The 25,442-nt window shown below is 42.0% G+C and overlaps 1 protein-coding gene across 5 annotated transcripts in view; it reads left to right on the top strand.

Annotated features, from left to right (window-relative positions):
* Positions 1 to 25,442, top strand: part of ENPP2 (ectonucleotide pyrophosphatase/phosphodiesterase 2) — a 103,881-nt gene that overhangs the window by 43,814 nt on the left and 34,625 nt on the right. For 3 of the 5 annotated variants that reach the window (XM_054984607.1, XM_054984604.1, XM_054984605.1), the window contains 7 exons: positions 4,344 to 4,399; positions 6,467 to 6,532; positions 7,092 to 7,164; positions 15,768 to 15,920; positions 19,007 to 19,115; positions 22,044 to 22,169; positions 23,830 to 23,861. In XM_054984607.1, coding sequence (XP_054840582.1) covers positions 4,344 to 4,399; positions 6,467 to 6,532; positions 7,092 to 7,164; positions 15,768 to 15,920; positions 19,007 to 19,115; positions 22,044 to 22,169; positions 23,830 to 23,861 — 615 coding nt within the window. The remainder of the gene's footprint in view (positions 1 to 4,343; positions 4,400 to 6,466; positions 6,533 to 7,091; positions 7,165 to 15,767; positions 15,921 to 19,006; positions 19,116 to 22,043; positions 22,170 to 23,829; positions 23,862 to 25,442) is intronic. The other 2 variants (XM_054984606.1, XM_054984608.1) reach the window with 1 other exon arrangement.

Below are 25,442 nucleotides of genomic sequence, written 5' to 3'. Positions count from 1 at the left end.
GCCACAGCTGACACCAGGTGTGGCATGGGCCTTCCACCCAAGAGTTTTTTACTTTGATCTTGAACTAGCAGGGGAATACGCCTATGATGTATTCCACTATCAGTCTTAAATTGTTGAAAGTTTTGCCTGTAAGGCCATGTTTTGAAACCCATATGTGGCAAACTCTGTTTGCTGTTTTCAGCCACCCTGAATGGCTGACCAGTTTCAAGAAGTGCCAGATCCGTGGGAAGTTCTCCTGTGCTATACCCATATGCTTGATCAGTTGATAGATCCTTTACAACACTGTCACTCAGTGAAATAAGAGGCTCTCCAATGGAGAGTTTGGTGAAGGAAGGATCGATTTCAAGTTCTGTAGCAATGTCTAGCATCTTGCCAATTTCACCTGTCCACTTGTTAGACAAGGTCTTCCCAACTAGTGTTGTGATCAAGTGTCATGGGGGTAACTCGTTGGTGTGGAGGGCACAAACCAACCAGATTAGCTTAGGGCAAAGCATGACCTCTACCCAGTGCATGATACCACCCTTCCAGCCAGTGTTAACATGTGTAGAATCACCTCCAATGGCCTGCAGGCTTTTATGAACACCCTTCTTCATGAAATCTACAAGATTATCAGCAATAACTTCAGTAGGGCTTTTTTTCTCTTTGAGCCTTTCTCCAGAGTGAAGTAGTAGATATCTTCCACCTGGCTCACTGCACACGTAATAATGCTCTTCTTTGATGATGCTGGGGAAATGCTGGTCTAAATTGTCTTCTTTCGGCATAACTTTAGTTGTATCTTGACAGCCATCAAAGAAGATGCAGTCAATTTCACCTTTCTTAAAAAGATCATCAAATTGCTGATCCAGGGATTTCCTAACTTTCTCTTGGGCCCTCTTGACTTTATTGTGATCAGCTACAAGCCTCTTGTCTTCTTCAGTGATCAAGCAAGCATCTATAAAAGTGGCAGTTGTGATGGTAGCTGTGGCATGAAGGCCAACACCATATCTAATGCTCTGCATAGCAACATTATGTATTTCTAATGTGTTGTGTTTTGCCTTTTCTTTTTTTTGAAGTGGAAGGCCTACTTGGTATGTCTAATGTCACTTCATAACTTCCTTTCCATCTTGAGCATCAGCTATTTGTTCTTCATTTTCATCATCTGTGAAAATTATTTCATTTGATGGTATTGAAACATCCTGCTTACTTCTCTGCTTATATTCAGAAAGCCTTCTCCTCTCATCATCTTGCTGGTTCTGCATTTTGATTTGTCTGAGGTGCTCAGGGAGATCTGGAAAGCCAGTCTGATGTGATCCAATAGAATCAGTCTTGTTTTTCTGACCTTTAATGGAAGCGAGTTCATTCACAGGGATCTTCATCTCCTTAGGGCATGTACAGGTAATGTGAACTGCTTTTTTTGCAACCAGCATCTGCAGGGGCAGCCCATTTCACAGCAGAGAACAATTTTACACTTGCAATTTAGGACGCCAAAAAGTTCGTCAAGGTTAGCAGTGAAAGCCTCTTTGACATCTAGCTTTCCTCTACCAAGAGATATTTAGCTTGCTCCCAACAATTTTGGATCTTGTTTAAGATTGTAATTCATGAATTTACCGTGGGGGCTACAAAATAGCTGTCTGCTAGTTCCCACTTTTCAAGCACTTCAGGGTAAATATCCTTTGCAAGACTGGCTGCTGGGTAGTTTGTTACATCCTCACCACTTTATTGTCTTAGCATTAGTCTGTACCTCAGAATGTCATGCACAGTTGGGAGTTCAGAGGCCAACAACTCCCGGCCAATTCCAATTAGGTTGCTCGTATGCATGAACGTCCCTCATCTTGTTCTTCTTTTAGAAGCCATTGCAGGTCAATTCCCTCTGATTAGGCTGTTAGCACTGGTGGACAAGCAATTTTTAACACACTGATGAAAATGTTTTAACTTGTGAAATAAGTGAAACCAGACTAAGATATATATATATATATATATATATATATATATATATATATATATATATATATATATATATATATATATATATACAGACATGTAATAGCTAATATAATAATGACAATAATATTAATATATAATATAACTGTTAGCATTGGCAATTTTTTCATGATTTTCAAGCAATTGTACACACATATTTTCATAAGGAGAATGTAATATTTCTAATAAGGGACATTCAAAATGATTGGAAATTCCACAAAAATGTTTTTAAAAGTCACAATTTTCACATATTTATTTACCAAGCAAAAGTGAATTAGATTGATTTGATAAAAATATCTTTAGAATTCCTTAGTGAAGCCGCAACTTTTCAGCACCCCTCATTTTTGGATTTTGAAAGTTGAAAAATTTGACACACCCTATTGAGGCAGTATATCCTAGAGATTTCAAAAGCAAGTATGAAGGTCACAACTTTGGAAATTGGCACAACAGACTACAGTCTTTACGCAGTTTTCATTTTGGCTTGGTGAAAAATGCTCTTGGTAACTGCCTAGACATATAAGCCCAAAGATCTCTCTAGGTACAGTTTGGTTGAACTATTTACTTGAATTCTCCTGGATTAATCAACCCACATTGGCAATATTGTATTTACTTTTAATTTTCTACTAAAATGTTTAAAGAAAATGGGGTCTCTATTCCATTTTGTTGATAGTCTAGTTTTCCATCGCTGTGCATCCTTTTAATAAGGAAGCAGCTTTGTAACCATCTGTAGCTGCTGGCCGAATGCAGACGGTGGAGATTGGAGAATGACTTTGCATAAGATGTTTGCAGTGCCTTCCTCCCTTCTTCTGCAAGATTTGCAATGCAATAAATGAATGTTAGTCTTGAAGCGTAAAGAATGCAACAATTATGGCAAGTGAAATATAACCCTTCTCTCTATATAAAGACAAGTGTCCTGACTGACTCATCAACATGCAGCCCAAACCCCTGGACCTAGAAACATGAAATTTGGGGAGAACATTCCTTTCATGATGTAAACACCCACTAAGAAGGAATTTTAAGAAATTTGCCCTCCAAGGAGATAAAAAGGGGTAAAATGTGTTTTCCTGAAGGGATACAGCTTCCCTTTGTGGCTGGCAGGCTGCTGCTTGCTTGCACCCCTGCCCACTGCCAGCTCAGCCACTATTCCCTGATTAGGCCATTCTTTCAAGGTCATTTGCATATACGGACTGATTGGGGTTCACAACATTCCACATCTCATCCCCCCCACCCGAGACAGTTGGAACACAGAGGTCATTTGCGTATGCGGTCTGATTGTTCCTCACCCCCACATTCTATACAGTCTGCAGTTGCTATTGGGAGTCAGTGAATATGTCCTGGGGTAAAATGCACCTCCTAGTCTTCCCCTAAAAGTTCACTAGGCTTGCCAGTCTCCCTGTGGGGCCTGGCTTTCCTGTGTGGCTGGCTGGCTCCTTCCTTCTTACACTTCCCTCTCTCTGATTGGTCAGCTGTGGAACTGTGTTCTGAGGTAAAAATCAGGTAAAGGAAACTGCAGATAGTTGAAGAAAGACAGTACAAGACTCCATAGGGATTATATATAAAAGTCAATATGGCAACTGAATTTTTAAAAGTTCATGGGGAGATGATGCATGACCTTTCTAGGGGCCATTTCAATGTGAACCTCTCATATGAACCTGACGAAGTGCCCACCACACCCAAAAACACAAACCAAAAAATGTTACATACTCATATAAGTATTATAATTGGATTTAAAATAGTTAAATACCATAGTGAAGCATGCGTACCAAGTCTCCTATAATATCCAAAAAGAATTATTTGCATCTTATGCCTAGGAAAATTCTGATTATCCTTTTTGCTTACCTTTGTGCAGAAGTCACAGGGATAGACAATATTTGGGCACATGGAAGCATTGTGAAGAGAGCTTTGATTCTTCATGTGGTGGCCCTGGCCTGAGGCGAGCTGACCTTTTGTGCAGCCAGAAAAATTACGCTTGTCAAAGTGTGCTAAATGCAAAATTGCACAAACTAAGTTTGCTATGGGCTGGGAGCCAATGTTTCCAGGCTTTTCTTGTGACCTTTGTGTGTCCAGATGGTTGGTTATATGAACAATTTAATTGATTCCAGTGGAATTTTACATGTGCAGAATTGCAGTGCAAAGAAAGGGCCCCATTGGGATTTTAGCTTTGTCTTTGTGACACTGATTTGATGTTCTATTGATCAAAAGAACCATCTGGATCTAGCTTCCGAATCCAAACTCATTTGCAATATGAATGCTCCAATTTTAGGTGGCGGAAATGGAATCTAACTTTGGGGGAAGGGAAATGTATTATGACATTTTAATCAATGTTCTTTCTTGTGACTAAAAGTCTTGAGCTGTTTGTAATCTGCTTATATTTTCCTCATTAGATATGGATTACCGCTGCCAAGCAAGGGGTGAAAGCTGGTACATTTTTTTGGTCTACGTAAGTAATCTTCCCTTTCTAAACAGTATGAGAGAGAATGTATTGTATAGCCATGATATTAAACACTAACTGAATTCAGATGTAACAACAAATTGTAATTAAACTGTGATTGAGAGTAGACATGGGCACGAACAAAAAAAATTTAACGAACCAGCGGTTCGTGGTTCGGTGCTGATGATGATCCCAAGATCGCGAACCACAACGAACATTTCCCATTGCCGAACTGGTTCGCGGTTCATGGGGTGCGGAATGGCCCCCATGGCACTTAGAGAGCCCATATTCCCAGGGAGTCTTTTGCAGGCTCTCCTACAGCCATCACCCAAGTTTGGACAAGATTGCAAAAGGGATCTTGGAGCTATACCCTCTCCAATCCAAGGCCCCCAGGTACCTTGCACAAAAATCCAAGCTCAATTATACTCTCAGTCTCTCTCCCCAAAGGCTAGCAAGTAGCAAGCAAGAGCTCTGTCCCACGCCACTGCTCGCTGTAAGTGAAATCCAGCCTGGGAGCCCATGGCTATTTATAAGCACAGGTCCCATTGAGCAATGCAGGAGGTCTGTGTTTGGCTGTCAGAGCTGCCTATCAGAGTTTGCAGGGATGAGATTGGAGTCCCCATGGCTACAGAACACCCCCTTCCCCCTCCCTCCCCTGGGTGTCTTCTCCCAACTTGTAACTGCTTTGCAGCTCTGTGGTTGGAAGGCAGACCTGCTGATCAAGGTAAGCTGGGCTTCCATTCGGGATTCCAGGGTGACAGAATGAGCGCAGACAGAGTTCAGGCATTCCCCTGGCTCCGTTGCCAGGGGAATTGATTGCTGGTGCCTGAGTGTCTGGCTTCCCGAACCAGGCGTCTCCCGAACGCTGGTTTGTTGGCCGTGGACAATCACGAACTGCCGGATCGCGATTGCGCGATCGCCAATTTCGTGGGTTTTTGAAGTTCGTAATGCGGTTCGTGCCCATCTCTAATTGAGAGTGAGAACACAGTTTGTAGCCATGCTCCTCCTTTGGTGCATGGAGCTTGGTCGAAACATCTAGTTGACTAAGCTCCAACATTCCAGGTTATCTGAATGCAGGTACCTCAATAAAGTGGAGTTTTAAATGGGATTTCGCAGAGGATTAGAATCCTAGCTTGTGTTGTGTGTGTGTGTGTGTGTAGGGGGGGGGGTTGAGACTTCAATTCACGAGGGTCCCTTCACTGAGATGTCACCATAAATTGCTGCTTGATCAACCTGGCAAGTTTTTGATCAAGGGTTGCACACAAAAGGCAGGATGTAGGAAGAGCAGAGAACATGTGAGCATGGAAACAAGCAGTGTTTCATGTCTGATTGCAGCTTGTCATAGTGGATGAAAGCCAGCAAAATTACTTGGAAAGCAAATACTGTTGAAATTTATGGGGTTCAACTTCTACGTGAACGTTGGAGTGGGCTACAAAATTAGTGTCCTAGGCTTCATCAGTTAAATAACCACCACCACCACCATTTGATTTATATACCACCCTTCAGGACAATTTCATGCCATTCTCAGAGCAGTTTACAAAGTTAGTTATTATTATTATCCTCTCAACAATGTGAGGTGGGTGGGGCTGAGAGAGCTCTGAAAGAGCTGTGACTGACCGAAGGTCACCCAGCTGGCTTCAAGCGAAGGAGTGAGGAATCCAACTGGGTGCCCCAGAGTTAAGCCCTACCACTCTTAACCACTTCACCAAACTGGCTCTCTCATGTTTTAAAGTCATGTAACATAAAGATTTCTAGGTCCCCCACCCTTCAAAATTTATCTTTTTACAGCATGCCCTTTCTGTTGGCTCACAAATGATAACTAGTTGGGGTTGCCAGGATCAAGTTGAGAAATTCCTGGAGTTTTGGGGGGTGGAGCCTGGAGGGGATGAGATTTGGGGAGGGGAGGGGCTTCAGTGGGGCAACCATTTTCTAGTTGGCTTCGTCTCCCGAGGCAACCATTTTGTAGTTGCGCCTAATACTCTGTGTCAGAATTTCAAAGGCTACAGGCTCAAAAAAGGGTTGAAGACCCCCTGGTTCTAGCTGACGTTTTATCCTGTTTTCTTTATTCTGGTCTAGCATGATTCCTCACGAGCGCAGAATATTGACCATATTGCAATGGCTGACCCTTCCAGACAATGAAAGGTAACTGCCTCCCTTTCCTGTTTTAACTTTGCAAGGGGAATGGAATGCTTAGGGTTGCCAGTTTCCTTGGCAGATGTTTAGTTTCGATCAACCATCCTTCCGTCCCAACAAGCTCATGACGTGAATACCCTTTGATTATTGGGGAACATTTAATTGCGTAGGTTAATGTTGGCAGGTATTGTCCTCCCCCCCCTCTTTTAATCCTGTTTAGCCTCATGTCAGCGCTGCACCCTGAAGTTTGGGCCAATGTCAAGATTTTTAATGGTGTATACATGGCATTGTATCTTGCCAGTGGGCACAGACACTGGAAACTGCTGTTTGTTCCTCCACCTCCCACCCTCTCTTACGAAACTTTTTCTTCATCAGCGTATTGCCTTAGCGTACCTCTCTGCATGCCTGCTAATATTTCATGAGGTTATGGAACAACTAATTGTTTAATTAGACTGTAGAAAAATTACAACTCAGTGGAAGTCCCCCCCGATCCTCCCTGTAATGAAAACTGTAGTTGACTTGAGTGGACCTGATAAAAAGAACTGTTGTGAATTTTTTCCCCCCTCAGGCCTTATGCGTATGCTTTCTACTCTGAACAACCAGATATTGCTGGCCACAGATACGGTCCTTTCAACTCAGAGGTTAGTATAGTTCTTCTTGCATAAATGGAGCATCTTCATTGACTTGCCATATGAGTAAAACCTGCTGAAATGCCAAATTCCAGAATCTGTGGATTGTTTCTTCTCCTCCTTTGTAAGCATTCAGTGAAGAAATCTTAAGAAACTATAGGGTATATTATGAAAGGGCAGAAAAATGTTTCTCCTGAAGTAACTTCCAGCTGTGAGAAGTCCTCGGGGGAGCCATTTCGGTTGAGCAGCAAAGGTGACAGGAGCCACTCTTGAATATACTGAAAATAATATTCCCACCAAGTAGTATGCAAGTTGAGTTGTTGCGGCCTCTGGTTTAATCTTTGTAATAACTGTAGTAATCTTGTTAATGCAGATCTGTTTCTCTCATTCACCTCTTTCTCTTTTAAAGAAAAGAGATTGGTGCAGCTGACCTGTGTACATAGAACATAGCTGTATTATTTTATTGATTATCATGGTTGTCTAGTGTGTTGAACCAGAATGTTGACCAGAAAAATAGATGGTTCTGAGGAGTGATTGTATTTGTAAGTGGTTTAAAACAGGGGTGGAGAGGGAGAAGGAAGGCAGAAATGGTCTCTCCATCTGTTGTGCCTTATGATATACCCGTAGTGGTTTTTAGGGTGGCTTAGCAGCAGTTTACAGCCCTGAGAAATGGTAGAGGCAGATGTCTTATTGTATTGTCCAGCTTAATACAGTTCTTTGCAGTACTTCAGAGCATGCTAGGCCCCAAATCTGTCTGGACGTATAAACATATATTTTGGTTTTCTTTATACAATCCATTTTTGCCTTGATTTTGTTAATCCTTTTGGTTAATAAATAGTTTGTAATTAAGCATGGATGTGCCACTTGTGAGTTCTCACTACTTAATTCCATCCTTCCTAAACAATGAACTTTTCAGCTCTTCTCTGGCCCAAATCCGCAGGACTATGCAAGAAGTTCCAGGCTCCCAGTACTGCATTTGTCAAACATCAGCCAGTGCTCTGTATGTAGGATTGTCAGCCAGCAGTTAACACTTGGTGGGAGACTGGGAGTGGGGACATGGGGGGCACTGTTGGAGTGATAGTGTAATGTCACTTCCGGGGTGAACACAGAAGTGACATCATTGCTTCACTGCAACAATCTAGGATTTTAAGTCTCACCATGGAACATCATGTTGATGCAATGATGTCACTTCTGGGTTTGCCCTGGAAGTGATGTGATGCCATCACTCCAGCAGTGATTTTAACATGTATTTCTCCCACTGCCCTATCTGCATGGCAAACCTCTTTTGAAGTTTAGGAGTTTCAAAAGCAGTGTTTGATAACATCATGTCGGATATTCAAATAATAATATGTAATGCTCTGGTTTCTTCAATACTTCTGTTCAAACTTCAAACAATGCCACTATAAGGCGGGCCACTGTTAGAATATATTGGTAACTAAAAGTTGAGAGTTGGTGGTGGTTTAGATGAAGTTGCTTGTGTTTAATTCACAGCTGAGATGAAATTTGAACCTGGGATTGTGTAAATAGGAAGTGATAGGGAAGCTAGTTAATTTTGTAATTGATTATAACCAGGGCTTTTTTTCTGGGAGAAGAGGTGGTGGAACTCAGGACCGCACGATGATGTCACTTTGGGTCAGCTGGAACAAGGTGGGAATTTTTTAAAGTTTAAATCACCCTTGGCGAAAATGGTCACATGGCCGGTGGCCCTGCCCCCTGATCTCCAGACAGAGGGGGGTTTAGATCGCTCTCCACGCTGCAGCATGATGGGTGATCTAAACTCCCCTCTGTCTGGAGATCAGGGGGCGGGGCCACCGGCCATGTGACCATTTTCAAGAGGTGCTGGAACTCCATTCCACCGCGTTCCAGCTGAAAAAAAGCCCTGATTATAACCAAGGCTTGATGAGTAAATCATTTTAGAGCACTGAAGTGAATTCTTTCCTTTTTCACTCCCCTGCCCAGCCCTCAGCTGGACATTCGTGGTGTGTGGCGTGCCTTTTAAAGCCTTTTTATTCAATTATTAACTATTTTGAATAATAATATTGAACAGAACATGAAATCTTCATCTTGGTTTACCTTTCTGGCAAATATCGTTCCACTAACAGATATTTTAACTGTAGTGCAACTGAAAGTTATGTCAGAAATTTGTATCCCTCTGCGTGATTGTCAAGTGTTGTGTTGCAAAAGGCTGTTGAAGATGCATGTCGTTTGCAAACTATTAACTAGCAAGCTAGATTCTGAACAATCGTTTCTGAATCATGTAATTATATCTATGAATTCTTAAAAAAATTTATTTGTGATCCAGGATGAACTCTGTAACGGAGAGATTTAAATTGGATGCCCTTTATATTGCTGCATGTGGATGGGTTTTTTGAGGCTCCTATGCTTCTGGGAGAATATTTGACTATAACTGTGTACTCTTTCCCATAGAATCACTCTACAGTAATAGGGTTGCCAGGTCCCTCTGTCTTCCCGCCAGGACGGTAGGGTGCCTGGTTTTTACCTCATGTCAGGCACAAGGTTCTTCATGTACGTGTGTGCCAAGGCTGACACAGCCATGTCACTTCCAGAAGTAACATCACTGTGCCGGCCGCACATGTGCACCCGTGCTCTGCACAGGGCCGATTTGGCCCGTTTGGGGCCCAAATCAGCCCCAAATGAAGCCCCATGGCTGGTGCAACAACGTCACTTCTTGATGTCACCACACCCCCAGGGAGCATGCACATGGCGCATGTTCCCTGGGTGCCTGCCAGTGGCGGGCAACCTCCCAGGGGGCTTACTACCTCCTGCCAATTGCTTGGTGATCGGTGGACGAGGGGGTCAAATCCCTGGGAGTCTGCCCACCACCGGCAGGCACCTGGGAACCCTACGCAGAAATTGTCTCCTTCTATATGCAACAATTATTTAGAAGTGGCCATGCAGAGCCACTCTAAAGACTTACTCAGTATTATATGGGTTTGGGCAGCAATGGCAGACAGGCATATCATCAAAGTTATTTTAACCATCCTCTAGTCTGGGCCTGCACAACATGAAAAAATGCATAGCTTTTCTTTTGGAGTCAGATTTATAACATTTTAATCCATATATAGTAAGTTTTCCCCTAGCTTCCATTTACAACAGAGAGAAAAAGTGTTTTCAGGGTGGGTTTGTGACAGAGATTAATATCAAAAAGGTTTCTACTTAATCAGGAGAGAGAACTCAGTGGTTAGGTAACTGTAGAGTATGCCCTATGAAGCTGCTATTTCCTCTAGGATAACTGATCTCTGCAGTAGGGAGACCTCCCACCTCTTGCCAGCTTTCTATTTGCTGCTGCCCAGCTGGGCAGTGGTGGTAAAATATTAGGAAAAATGGGTGGAGATTGGCATTGGGTAAATGCTAGATCATCACCCCCATGAGATGATGTCATTTCCAGGCTCCACTGGGAATGTGTTTAAAGCAGAAGTTCTTTGACTTAATTCTAGCTCAATAGAACTTTCCCTCCCTCAAGAAAACCCTAACAGTTTTCATGCATTTTATATTTTGTGGGGCAGGTAAAAATATTTATTTATTTATTTGTGTCTTTCTCATGGAGACTCAAGGCGGATTATACAGTGTGAGATCAGTATAGTCAATATCAGGAACATTTCCATAAACAATGCCGTATGGTAAATAGATACAGGTTCACATTAGCAGGAATCCAGTACAACATAGTGGTGAAGTCTATGGTTCCTTAGTGGGTCATCTGAGAGCCGCTCCCTACAATACAGCCCTCCTGAGTAAAAAGCCTTTTTGAATAATTCAGTTTTGTATCATTTGTGAAAAGTCAGGAGAGTGGGGGCTCGACCTCCTCAGACAAGCCATTCCACAGGGTGGGAGCCACTACAGAGAAAGCCCACATACGGGATGCTGTCGATTTCACCTATGTGCAGGGTGGCACCTGCAGGAGACCGTGTTTGGCAGAGCAAAGCTGCCATGGAGGAGCATAGGGAGCGAGATGGTCCCGTAGGTATGCCAGACCAAGAGCTTTGCATGTGATAATCAATACCTTGAACTGAGCACGGTAACTAGGTAGCAGGTGGAGTGACTGCAGGATGGGAGTGATGTTCATGCTCCTGCTCGTTCCTGATAACAGTTGAGCTGCAGCGTTTTATACCAATTAGAGTCTCCGGGTTAGTTTAGATAGAGACCTATGTGTAGTGCACTACAATAGTCAAGTCTTGATGTTACCATAGCATGGATCCAGGTGGCCAGGTCAGCCACGTTGTATGTTTAGATCAGCAAACTTTCCTCCAAATAGTTTAGTATTGGCTTTAGCTTTTCAGATGTGATGGTTTTATAGATTCATGTGTTTTAAATTAGTATTGCATTTGCTTTTAAAGGATATTTTTTGTGAGATCCATTTTAAGTGTAGTATTTGTTCTCCAGGCACCTAGAAATAATGGTTTAAAAACAAGTTGGCAATAAAAATTAAAACAAATCAGATTGTTGTCTACAAACTACTTAAATACTTTGTTTTAAAGTAACATTTTAAAGTGCGCACGTATTTGTCAGTCGGACTGCATGTTTGGAGAGAATGGGATTTATTCCTTTTATGAACATTTTAATAAGCGAGTACAGCTGTGCAAAAGTGCACAGATGTTGACTGATGATAGGCAGGTTTTTCTTAAAGAAAAAAAGGATAGGAAGTATCTAATGTTTCCCTTAACTTTTGTTTTTTGAGGAGGTAGGAATCTTTTCAGAGATCCAGTGGGTATTCTTCTAGAAGCTTACTAGCCATGGGTTATTTAAAAACTAAATCTGAAATCAAGGCTAGGATCTGGGATATGAAATGGTATCTGATGAAGGGAGCTTGACTCTCAAAGGCTTAAACCTTGGAAGCTGTTGTTGGTTTTTAAGGTGCTACTGGATCTATTGATTTTCTTGATGCATCATTAGGATGTTTTAACTCTTTTAAAAAAAATCGCACAGAGAAGGCTTGGGAGTCGAACTGGAAATTGTTGGTGAGGAATGATACAATAACTAGTGCATGCTGATTGCAGCATTTAAAATAATGGTTGAGATTTAGGCTGAAGGAAAGTATGTACTTAATCATGCAACATGTAATTAAAGCTCAGCTTACTGTTGTGGGATGTGGTGGTAGTCATTATCAAGGGATTCTAGGTCCCCTGCCACCACGCACCAGGCTGGCAGGGGGGAAAGGTGTGGGAACAGGCCTCCTAGGTGTGCTCCTGGGGTGGCACGATGACATCACTTCTCGGGAGTGACATCATCATGCCGCCCTGAAAGTGCTCCTGCGCTTCGCAGTGGGCTGATTTGGGCCCCATGTAGGCTCATTTGGGACCCAAATTGGCCCACTGTGAAGTGTGCATGCATCCCTGTGCCTGCGTGATGACACTTCCCAGGCCTGAGGACTCCCAGGACAGCACAAAGGTGAAAGTGCAGTCCCAGAAAAGGAGCCGAAAAAATGGAAACCAAACAGCCTGCAACCGTTTTGAAAACAGAGACGTCTGGAGTCAAGGGGAAAAGCCACCAGCATTTGGCGAGTGGGCCGTCCCTTTAAGGATGTGTGGAAACAGCCTATAACTGGACTGGGGTCATTAGGAAGCATATGTGGATTGTTTCTAGAACAAAGAATATTTGTTTGTGCTGAAGTCAGATTTGTGCCGGTGTCTTCAAGACATTTGGATGAAAGCGCTTGTTTTATGATTCCTCTTCTACAATGGGTGATGGTATCGCTCCACATCGTTGGGTCAATTAGGTAACTAAAATGCTGGTTTGAGGACTGTAGAAGTAGTAATGCTTTGACTGTTTATAATACTATTTCAGACCAAGTGATCCTTATGTTAAAAGTAGCACTTTAGTTAATGGAAATACAGAAACTGCATTTGTTTGAAGTGGCAGGTCGACCCTAAAAGACTTATTAATAAATAAAACTCACTTTTTATTTGTTGAACTTGCATCCCATCACACCTAGGCTTTCCTGGGGTTGCCAACCTCCAGGTGGGGCATGGAGATCTCCTGGAATCACCACTGCTCTCCAGATGACAGAGACTTGGAGAAAATGGCTGCTTTTGAGGATGGACTCTATGGCATTACTCTTCCCTTCTTGGGCTTCACCCCCAACTTCCAAGAATTTCCCAACCTGTAGTTGGCAACCCTAGGCTTTCCTATTTCAATCTCATAACAATCCTGTGAAAATGTTAGGTTGAGAGGCCTGCTGAAGCCACCCAGATAGCTTTGTGCTAAGCAGAGTTTTGTACGCAGTTCTCCTCAGTTCCATACACACTCACACACTGGTTATCAAGGACTAGCTGGGATGCATCATAGTGGTAATGCATGCATGATTTGAGCTTAACATGGGGCCCATGATATCCTTTTTGCCGCTATGTCACTTAAGAGGAAAACCCACTAGGAATTGCTGGAAATTCTATGGTAAAGCTATAGAGTTTCTGGCGATTCCTAGAGCTACCCTGGGTCACTTCTAGGTTTCCACTGGAAGTAATGAAGTGGTGCAGAGGATACTGATTTAAATTTTTTCTTTTGATGCTGCTTGGAGTAGCAGTGGCCAGTTAGGGCTGCCAGTGGGGTTCTCATGCCATAGTGGGAGGCCTGGTAGCCCAAGATGAACACAAGAACATGGCATCAGCTCAAGGTGCTTTTTTTAAGGCTTTGGTTTTAGTTTGCAGTGTCCATACTGATCCTGCTAAACTACAGTCTGCCACTAGCCCAAATGGTAGTCAATATGGGATTGTTGTAGGCCTCTGTAGCTGGCAGGTGTTATACACAATCAACAGCCATAGCCCATACTTGAAAAATTCTCCGTTTTGGAAGCATTTTTAGGCCAAGTGTTTGCCTTTTCATCAGAGTAACCTGCTGTGCCCTGGAAGGTAGACTTCTGTCTGGCCAGTTATATGATTTCATCACATTTCTACAAAGTGAGAGGTCCAAAGCATCCTTCCTTCTCTCATTCTGATAACCATTCTTGTTCTTTCGAAATGAAGCTGAAGTTTGGCTGGTTAATAAAGACTTGGCTTTCTTCCTAGCTCTAACTTCTTTTGAAAGAGAAACGATAACTTTGCAAATGTATGTACGGAATGCACAGTCTACTGTATGAGCTATGAAGTGGACGATAGAGTCATGTGCTTAAGGACTCTTCCTGCCTCTCCTCTAACATGCGATGGCGATTCTGATTGTTAGAACCACTTCGTGGCACAGTTAGAGCTCTGGCTGCGCTTCTTTGGGAAAGAGTGAGTAAACTGTGAGAATCCTTCTTTTTTTTCCCCCTGCTGTTCCTCTCATCAAGACTGCACGAAGCTTGAACTCTCCTTTTTTTTTTCTTCTTTTGAAAAGAAAACTCTGAAGCTGCTTTCAGGAGAGAGACAAATGGAATTGGATTAGCATCTCCCTTCCAGCTGCTTGCCTAGGAAGCAATGAAACAGCATGGCAGATGGTAACACTATTTTTCCTTCCATGAACGCAGCCCTGCGATTGAACAACAAAGACAGAGAATGGCTAGGCTGATAGAAACAAATGGCATTATAAATCAGTGCAAAGTCTCGGCCCCCTTCACCGCGCTTCCTTTTCTTCTCCGTTCTGAATTACGCTGCGCTCTCTTCCTGTATGCATCATCTTGCTCTTCTGAGAATCTGATCCTAAAAAGAGGCCAAGAACTCTCATCAGAGTTGCATGTAACTTGGCTGCTTTTTAGATCAGTTAAAGTATTATCCAACCTGTGTGCATTGCTTGGCTCTGTGGCTCTTCTTCAAAAATGGTTTTCCCAACTCTTGGTCCAATGGACAATTCATTTTATCTCCAGCCATCTCTTTTTGTCTCCTTCCTCCAAGGTGCCATGGTGAATCTGTGCATTAAAAGTAATTGCAGATGTTCGTAGAAATGAGTGATGAAGGCTGAAGTCCATATGCTGCTGATAGCAGCAGCGGGATTCCTTCTCACTTGAAATATGTTTTGAATTAAAGACCGATATCAGGATGGGGTAGTCTAACTTGTGCCAAGATTGCTGGATGGAAATACTAATGTCCCATCTGAGCCTTTTTTGATTCAGGTATGCTCCTTGCTGCGTGAGACTGACACATAGTTAGCTACCTGGCAATGAAATGTTTAACAGCTTTGACCTTATGAAATCATTTGCAATAAACATACTGAAATTGTGAGCCATCGACTTTTATTTCTGAAGCTGTACATTTTATCCAACCGTTCTCTTTCTTAAAAGAAGAATGTTCTGTTGGAGGAAAGAGCCCTTCCTGCAGTGGAAGGAGCCTTCCTCTTTCCACCAGAAGATTCTTCACTTAGTAGAAGGTAACCATTGGATTCAACTTGTTTGTTGAATGCCACTCTAAAAACAACTTAAAATCCCACTATAATGCTTATAGTTGAAAATTGATCTCATCAGCTACAGGATATTTTCTTATGGGCCCTCATACTATTCTTACAAATAGCTACCTCCTTCCTTACAATCGTCACCATAAATTGCCCTTTAAAAACATGCCCCCCCTTCCCCCTGGAGTTAACCAAGACTTGGTATACAGATTCCTAGATCGGCTGGCACAGCTAGTTGAACAATCTGATGTTGGCGAAGTCAAGGCTTTTCTGAGTCCAAGCATCTCTCTCCGCCAGTACAGGAGAGTAATTATGGCTCCCCTCTTACTCCGTCTAAAAGACCTAAGAGAAAGATCACTCCTAAGAGGAGACAGAAAAGACGGATTGATCCTTCAAAGAAAAGAAGAAAAGTACACAGGCCGGAACAATACTCTGCGGAATCCCGTCGGAACAAAGTAAGTTCCTGTAACTGTCACATTTGAAGCCATTGTGCAGATTATCTTTTGCAATGTTGAAGAAGAGAATTCCAGAGTGGAACTTCTAACGTAACCATCTTGCAAATTGCATCCATAGACTGCTACAAGACAAGCAGCTAGGGCTGTCTGAGTTTCTTTTGTTGGGGATTGTGCTCTCTCTCTATCCATTAGTTTTAGCAAAACCCCTCTTCTTAAATGCTACTATTAAATGCTACTACAAAAGTCCATCTCATGTTCTTCATCCACAGGTGGAAGATTCTTGATCACCCTTCAAAATCTTAATATCATGCTTTATATTTTTTAAAGCCAAGATGTAATCTTTGGAATCCAGCATTTTCCCCACATGAAATATACTTCTTAGCAATATCTAGAAATGTTGGGAAATCACAGGGCCATTGCCTTACTAAGAACAGCCTTGTGCTGTGTTTACGAATTTCTTTAGAATTGGAACATTAAATCCAGAGCTGTTTTCACATGTATTGGTCTGTTAGTCTTTGATTTCATGGCCAACAACTTTATGATAATGACAGCAGCTGTTCTGGAAAACCAAAGGCTTCCTTGGAACTTCATGAATGTTGTGAGACACTGGAAATCAGCGAGTGATAAGGTGAATGGTTTACACCAGGCATCTATTTATTCAAGCAGTTGCATGCCCCAGATTTTACAGTTGTCCTTGGGCAAGAACATAGTTATTTGGGCGTAACACATCCATAAGATGTCTTCGTTCAAACTTAAGGGCTGATAGGAGTTTAAGAAGTGCCAGAAAAGGAGTAGACTAATTTTAATGAGGTTGTAAAGGCTTGGCCATGGTTGCCCAGCTGCGGACCTTCAGAAATAGACTGATGTGATGTTTGTGTCTCTGTGGGAGTTTTTTTCACACTATCAGAAATGTATCTTCAATACACTAATGAATTTGGACCTATGGTGGAACCGAATACGACAGATAGTCCTTTTCATCACAGCAGACAATATGGCACATTTTTTCCTCTGTGAATCTGCTACTTCCACAAAAACAAACTAGCAAAACAACCCCAACCACTCATTTGAAATTCATGAGTACTCCCTGTTCCAACTCCAAGTTTCAGTCTTGTGCATTGAAGGTTGTTGGGAGAGGGGATCGTTTGTACATCACAGTTTACTACGAGGTAGGCAAATACAGTAAGGAAGCATTTGCCCAATTACTTTTCATTCTTAAATAGGTGGCTGTTTGAGAGTGTGGCAAAGCTTACTTGTTAGGCAAAGAATGGGTAGCTTGTAGGCTGTATGGCCCTCTTCTTTTCAAGTTTAGTAGATATATATGGTTCTAGTGCATGCCTGTAGATATAAGTTCTGGCCAAAAGATTTCCATCCTGGACCTTGGCAATGGTTAGTTCAGTGACAATTATAGATGAAGTTGCTCATATCTCTTACTTTGTTTAGCCTGAGGAATTATTAAATAGGCTAAGAATCTTGCTTATCTCAACCTTATTTAAACTTCAGAAGTCTTGTTTGATACAGTACAGATGCTTTTAATGTTGTCCTCTGGAACTGTTTTGTTCTAACGTAAAAGCTGATTGGGATTTCCACGTGTTCATCTTCATTCTGCTAGGTCAGCTATTCAGCACTGTGTTGTGTGAATATGAATTATTATTTCAAGTTTGTATATAGTAAATTTGGCTATCCTCAGATGAGTATAGAAGAGCTCTGTTAGATACCCTAATCGCTAGAGAAGCACGCTCCTAAGCCCTGCTCCCATATACATTGAGCATGCAAGATCCTCCCTTATCTTGTCCTCCACTTTTTATTTGGGAAGGTAGGGTAAGGTAACCTGCCTAAGTTAAGTGAACTCAATGCTGGAGAGGTTCAGATGTCGTCCTTCTGCTTCAGCTTATGAGGTGTCTATATAAATTGAAGATCAGTTAGAATAGGGCTTATGTAGATATTTTTGCCTGTTGCTTTATAGAAGGAACAAGAAATTGTTGCTGTGCTACTGTTGTGATGGGGATATCCGTACAGGGTTGGGGAGCCCGGGCTTACCCCACCTCTGAATCCTGAATGGATTAATTTTTTTTAAAAAATACCTCAACACACACACAATTCCATCTAGTCAGCAAATGATTAGTCTCTGACTGGCCTTGCTCCTCCCCACCAAATTATTTTTCTCCATGCCCAGGTATGGTGATAATGTCTGAAGTCAAAAGGGCAAGCAGATGAAACTTGTCAGGTGAAAGGTAGTCAGAAGAGAATTTAGGGCCCAGCTCGATGTGACAATAAAGTTCTATGATCAGGAGCTCCAGAGACTTTAAAAAAGTTAAGAGCAAGCAGAGTCTTGTGTATAGGGATTAAGAGTAAGTGGTGTTTTGTATATAGGGAAATCAGGTCAGGGCTGCAGCACTCGGAAAGGAGAGTGTTCCCTGTTTTCACCTCAGGCTGCAGGCAATAGCGCCATGTAGGGAGGAGACATGGCTCAGTGGTACAGCATCTGCTTTGCATGGAGAAGGTCCCTGGTTCAATCCGTGCCATCTCTAGTTAAAAGAATCCACCTCGACCTGAGACCCCTGAGATCTGTTGCCCATCAGAGTAGACAGTGGTGATTTTGATAGACTAATGGTATAAGACAGCTTCATGCGTTCATGGTTAAGGTGTTGGATTAAGACTAGACAGAACCTGGTTCAGATTCCTGCTTAGCCATAAAGCGTGTGGGGCAACCTTTGACAGTCCCTCTCTGCCTAGCCTTGTGGAGGTTGATAGGAGGGTAAAATGTGGATGAAAGAGCCAAATATACCTTCCGGTGCTCATTCAAGGAAGAATCAGGTTGAAGTATATATTTCCCCCCTTTAGTGGGAAAACTACTGATGAAAAGTTTTTAAACCAACAGGGAAACAGAATAGGGAAAAGGACTAAGCTCCTCCCCCGTGCGGAACCTCCAATTAGATTCATGCTTCCTCTTTCCACTTTTACCTTTTTTTTTTTAAATGCACCAAATCCAAATCACAGGTTTCCCTCCAAACCTCTAGCTTGGCCCTAAGATGTAGAATCTGTATGGATGGCTAATTTTCATTCTGTTCAAATATGTGCATATATAGATGTTACATCCACTAAGGGAGATTGACAAGATACTGGGACAGCTAATGGATGGATTGAAGCAGCTGAACTTACATCGATGTGTCAACATTATCTTCGTGGGTGACCATGGTAATTTTTTGTTTAAAAAAAAGTTTAGGTCAGATTTTAATATTTTGGGGGTAAGGGTTAGTTTATTTAGAGTTCCAGTCCAGGAAAAAAATACCTTCATGAGAATGTAAATATGTGAGAAAATGTCTTAACTCGATTTGCAGTGACTTTCAATGAGATTCTTTATACCGTGCATATCTACATTTTATTTAAGAATGAAAGTACACAATTAATTTGACCACAGGGGAACCCTGCAGTTGGGGAACTTATTTACCCAAGTGCTGCAGAGCTGATTTGGATTGGGGCTGGAGAGCAGGCGTTTCAGACTTCTGCAATGGGGCAAATAATGTGACCGAGAGCCGTTTCGGCTTGGAAAAAGGCACGGGGGGGGGGAGGCTAGACGCTCTCCTCTCCCCATCCCTACGGTCCCAATCTGAACTGAGCCCTGTGGTGCTTGTTCCCTGCAGTTGCTATGTGGCTACAGGGAAAGCAAGTGCAGTCAGGGGAACCGTCCCTAACTCACCTCACAGTCAAACATGTTAGCGGGCGATTTTTGGCACTTTTGGTCCCATACCTCTTCGGATTTTCTTGAGAATTCCGGATGCTTAACTCCCCCTTCAGATTTCAATGCAGCATTTCGAGGGTTCTCTTCTGAATTTTCTGCCTGAGTTTTTTCCTGAGCGAGGAGAAAATTCGGATGAGAACCCTTGAAACACTGCATTGAAATCTGAAGAGGAAGTTACGCCATCAGAATTCGGAAGAAAACATGAAGAAGTATGGGACCAAAAATGGGAAAAATCATCTGTGAAAGAAAGACCATTGTGTAGTTTCACCCTAGGATATAAAACATTTTAAAATGAATAAAAGTGAGAAGATTTGAAGGGAGGAAGAAGATGAAGTAACAGATGTACTTCCTTGAAAGGTTTTTATTTTTTGCACGTGTATTCCAGCCATTTTAAGGTCTTTAAAGGTAATTGTGCTTGGCAATTAGACTCTGGCTTTAAAGATGGAAGCCAAAATTGTGCTGACAGGTCAAAACACCGTGCTAATGAATGGATTTTAGTCCTCTCTTACGCACAGGAAAAGGAAATTTCAGAATTCACAATAAGGAAGGCTATAGCTATTATCAACCAATTGGCCAAGCTATTATCAAACATAGGACTGTATAACTGCAATCAAATGTCATAGAAAACTTCTTATAGACCATGTTCTGATGTCTTAATGCAGTCCGTTTAAAAAACTGTGGCATGCTGGTGTGGGCTGAACTGGGATTTTAAATCATGGTTTCTACTTGGCTTGTTATCTGTGGTTTAGACTAACTGTGATTTGTCATAATGTCTGGATGCAGAACCCCATTTTCTTTCGTAGCATCATCCCTCTTAGCTGCCTGCTTATGTAAATGGAAGCACAAAACCTTCAGAAAAACACGGTTTTCTAGCTGCAGTCACCTATCAGTGGTGTTTTTAAGGACGTTCCCTCCCTCTGCACACCCTCTCCTCCCTGCTGTTGATAACCCAACAACCTGCTTCAGCCTCTCCCAAGGAGAAGTTTTTAAAAGCAGAAAAATGGCAGGCAGAAGGAGAGGGCTGTGAAATATTTATTGTTTTAGAGTAAATTAAATATATTAAAAAAGAGCTGCTGTAGCGCAGTGGTTAAGTAGTTTGGCTGTGAATCAGCACTCTGCTAGTTCGAATCCCACTACTACCATGAGCTCAGTAGGTAGCCTTAGGTAAGCCACTCCTCTCAGCCCCAGCTCCCCAGCTGTATTGTGGGGATAATAATAACACTAACTTGTTCACCGCTCAGGGTGAGGCCATTAAACTGTCTAGAAGAGCAGTATATAAACACAGTAGTAGTAGTAGTAGTAGTAGTAGTAGTAGTAGTAGTAGTAGTAGTAGTAGTAGTAGTAGTAGTTGTTGTTGTTGTTGTTGTTGTTGTTGTTGTTGTTGTTGTTATTAAATTCAGTGAAGTGGCTATACAGAAAGTGGGGAAGACTGAGGATCCTTAGCCGAGAGCAAAGAAGACAGGGTTTGGCTTTGCCCTAGATTTTGCCACTCTCTGCCCCTGTTCACCTCTCATTAAGTGCAGCCAATTAATAGCAAGCAGACTAGCTATGTGGTTAGGATTTGCCAGCAGCCTGCAAAGTCAAGGGAGCTTGAGAGAGCATCTAGAAACTAGAAATGGGAAAGAGTTTTACTAACAAACAGTTGTCTATATATGTGTCTGCTAGACTAACCAGTGCTCATAAAAAATCTTGTTTAAACAAGCCATGTAGCCTGTGAACATAGCCCATATATGCTGGTGAAATGCTTGATATAAGCCCACAGCAGATAATGTATTTATTATTAGGATTTCTACCCTGCCTTTCTGCCCCCACAGGGCCACCAAGGTGGCAATTTACTTTCCTTGCTTTGATTCTCTTGAAATTATAAATAGAAATTATCAGGGCTTTTTTTTTTTTGGAAAAAGAGGTGGTGGAACTCAGTGGGTTGCCCTCAGAGAAAACGGTCACATGGCTGGTGGCCCCGCCCCCTGATCTCCGGACAGGGGAGTTTAGATTGCCCTCTGCACCACTCTCTGTCTGGAGATCAGGGGGCGGGGCCACCAGCCATGTGACCATTTTCAAGAGGTGCCGGAACTCCATTCCACCGCGTTCCAGCTGAAAAAAAGCCCTGGAAATTATAATTTTAGTTGAAGGAAATAAGGCATAAAACTATTTTTGTTGTCTTGGATCACTCTTAAAATATTTGGGAAGCTTTTGAAAAGTCTGAATTATAACTGGCCATATTTGAGGATCTGACTATAAAAGGAATAAATAAAAAGGGGCCATAATTCTCACCCCCACCACTCCACCCACAGCAACTGTTCACACTACTAATAGAAAGTTGTATGTTTTGCTTCTTTTGAAAACTTAATTTTGCTTCATTAAATAAATGACTTTTGTTGCAGGGATGGAAGATGCCACTTGTGAAAGGACAGAATACTTGAGCAATTTTCATCTTAATATGGATGACATATATTTGGTACCTGGAACTTTAGGGCGCATTCGTGCCAAAGCTAACAGCAATGTTAGATGTAAGTTGATTTTGAACATCTTCAGTATACCTTGTAAGCTGATTTTGAACATCTTCAGTATACCTTGTAAGCTGATTTTGAACATCTTCAGTATACCTTATAAGTTGATTTTGAACATCTTCAGTATACCTTATAAGTTGATTTTGAACATCTTCAGTATACCTTATAAGTTGATTTTGAACATCTTCAGTATACCTTGTAAGTTGATTTTGAACATCTTCAGTATACCTTATAAGTTGATTTTGAACATCTTCAGTATACCTTATAAGTTGATTTTGAACATCTTCAGTATACCTTGTAAGTTGATTTTGAACATCTTCAGTATATCTTGGGCTGCTTCCTAATATTATAGCCAAGAGAACTGGTAGCAGGAAAGCAGCCCCCTCAAGAGTGGCCTTGCTTTTAGAAAGATGTTTTTTTGCAGGGGGCTAGAAGTAGTGCTGCTGTCTAGAAATGACCTATAAGACAATAAGCATAAATGTTAACGCATGCAGTTTCAAAAGTGTTGGTTGAGTGAGATTAAAAAGGGATAAGAAAATAGCAGAGTTTGATATTAGTGCATGAGAAATAAGTAGACAGACTTCTGTGGCTTTAGCTCTATAAAAATACTTTCACTACGTAACGGGAAAAGGGTACATTTGGTAAGAAAATAAAGAATATCCAACTAACTAGCTACATCTTGATGGCTAGAGAGAAATAGACTGAACCTTAGTATATGTTGCTAGCTAATTGCCTCCAATAAACTGGCTCATCCAATAGACAATCCTAGATTCCTTCATTAAGACTAAAGACTCTCCTTTCCACGGCAGGAACTTTTACGGGAGTCCTGAGTGGTCCTATGCTAACTAGGTATCCGACTAAACAAACAGAATAACAATTTAACTCTTTCATGACTGAACATAGGTAAGGTAAAGCTAGTCCCCTGTGCAAGCACTGAGTCATTACTGAGCCATGTTGGGGGGTGGGGGGAAGGTGTCACATCTCGACGTTTACTTAGTGGACTTTTTGTTATGGGGTGGTTTGCCATTGACACTTGAAAACATCCCAACAAAAAGGCTAATTCACTACTCCATGTAAAACAGAAGCAATTAGCAAGAAAGCCAATCCCTCCTCTTAGAGACAATGTGATGTAAGGCCATTAGTGTGTCATGCTGGGACTGGGGCAGGGCAGGGTTCAAATTAGGGTTGCCAGCCTCCAGGTAGTGGCTGGAGATCTCCCAGAATTACAACTGGTCTCTAGGCCACATTACAGCTGGTCTCCAGGCCAGGTCTCTCAGAATTACAACTGGTCTCCAGGAAACTGGTCTCCAGGCTACTTTGGGGGGTGGACTCTATGGAATTATGCCATGCCAAGGTTCTTTCCCTACCCAAACCCCACTTTCTCCAGGTTTCTCCAGGTTTCACCTCTCAGATCTCCAGGAATTTCCCAACTTGGAGCTGGCAACTCTAGTTCAAATCCCCCCTCTACCATGAAGTTCTTTGGGTAACTTGGGGCCAGTTGCTTTTCCTCAGCCTAAACTGCCTTATGGGGTTGAGGAAAGAATAAAATGGAGGAGGGGGAAACCGGTGTATCACCCAGTGCTGCTTGAAGAAAAGATGGGACAAAACATTGGACTGGTCAATGAATGCCTTTTTTCTTCTTTCCCTGTCTCTGTAACAGATGATCCAAAAGCTGTTGTCGCCAATCTCACAGTAAGTACTTGATTAGGGTGCATGTCTGTCTAGGGCACAATCTACTAATTATGGGCTCTCTAGTCACTGTTATTGGCTTGTGGCTTAGGCAGGGTCTTTATTAGATCATATAAAGCTGTCTAAATAGGTGTCTTCATGAGTAAGGAAGAAGGCCTGTCATGATTTCCACTGTTTGTTGCTTCTAATAGATTTTATAACTCTTCTGGCTAGCATACGCCTGGATGTCTTGAGTCTGTACTGAGTTTCTTCCTTTTGAAATGGAAAATGCTCTTATGAGTAAATATTTTGCCAGTGCTCTGTTCGAAAATTCAGATGATATCCCTTAGCCTGGACTTTCCATTATCCACCCCCTGCCCCCTAAAAGAAACCATATCATGCGCCTGGATTTGAAATCTGACTCTTCAGAAAAGGAAACGTGAATCAGTTCACGCATCCTTGAGTTCAATTTTTACTGACTTTTCATCCCTCTGCTACTTTAAAAAAGAATAATATGTGAGGAAAGCAAAGATACCAATGAAGAGTATAATCCAATGTAGTCAATTTTGATAAGGACTGCTTTAAAAACTCCAGGTCTTAGGGCCAAACTACAAGTGATGCCAGACACTAGTTGGACACTTGTCAGCTTCCCTCAAGTTTTGATGGGAAACATAAGCAGCTTGGCGGAATGTTGGACAAGTGACAGTTGAAAAGTCCATTGGACAGCAGTCGGAGAGTCAAGCTGCAAGACCAGGACGCCTACATTTCCCATCAAAACTTGAGGGAAGCTGACAATTGTCCAACCTGTGTCAGGCGTCACTTGTAGTTTGGCCCTTAGTGAATGGTCATTGTTCTGACGTGTGAGAAACTTAAAACTTTGTGTGCTCATATGAACCAGGCTGCAGGTAATACATCTGTTTCGAGGCTATATTGTTTCAGACTGCAGGGAAAGAATGTTTTAATTTTTCCTCCTCACAGCATTGTCATTACTCTAAAAAACCCTAAAACATTTAAAGCAACATAGAATAAAGTTAAAACCAAGGTGGAAGTTACAAAAATGATGTATCAATGAGATGTTTCTAGCTTGGTCTTTCTCCTGAGATACTAGTTTAGAATGTGCAGGGAGTGTTTTTTTAATTATATGAAGTAATGTAAAATTTTGCAATTTTGAAGATGTACAGCCCACTGAAAAACCATTGCTGCTGATCATGTAGCTGAACTCTAAGACAGATAAATTTTGCTAATTTATAGTTCACCTGGAACACAGTGCTAGACAGATGCACAATGGTATTAACTTTCTTGGTATGCCACACCTCAAAATAGTAGAAGAGAATCTAGACAAGCTACTGGCAAATTCAGGGCTTAGAGATCAAATACTTGGGGTAGAGCTGGACTGCAGGGTCAGCTGGTATGTTCCCTATCAGAGGTTAGTTCACACATCATGTTTTAAATATGAAGCGGCCTCCAACAAAATGCTTGGAAGAGTCCTGTGTGAATAGCTCATGCATACAGATTTCTAATGGCACTTTTGAATGACTATGTTTATCTGAAATTGTAAAGTGTGAATCAACCCCATATGGCACAAAGAAAGGATTCCTGGTGCAT

This window comes from Eublepharis macularius, chromosome 7, assembly GCF_028583425.1.
Source record: "Eublepharis macularius isolate TG4126 chromosome 7, MPM_Emac_v1.0, whole genome shotgun sequence".
In the NCBI taxonomy this organism is placed as follows: domain Eukaryota; kingdom Metazoa; phylum Chordata; class Lepidosauria; order Squamata; family Eublepharidae; genus Eublepharis; species Eublepharis macularius.
This window is presented reverse-complemented; position numbering and strand designations above follow the sequence as displayed.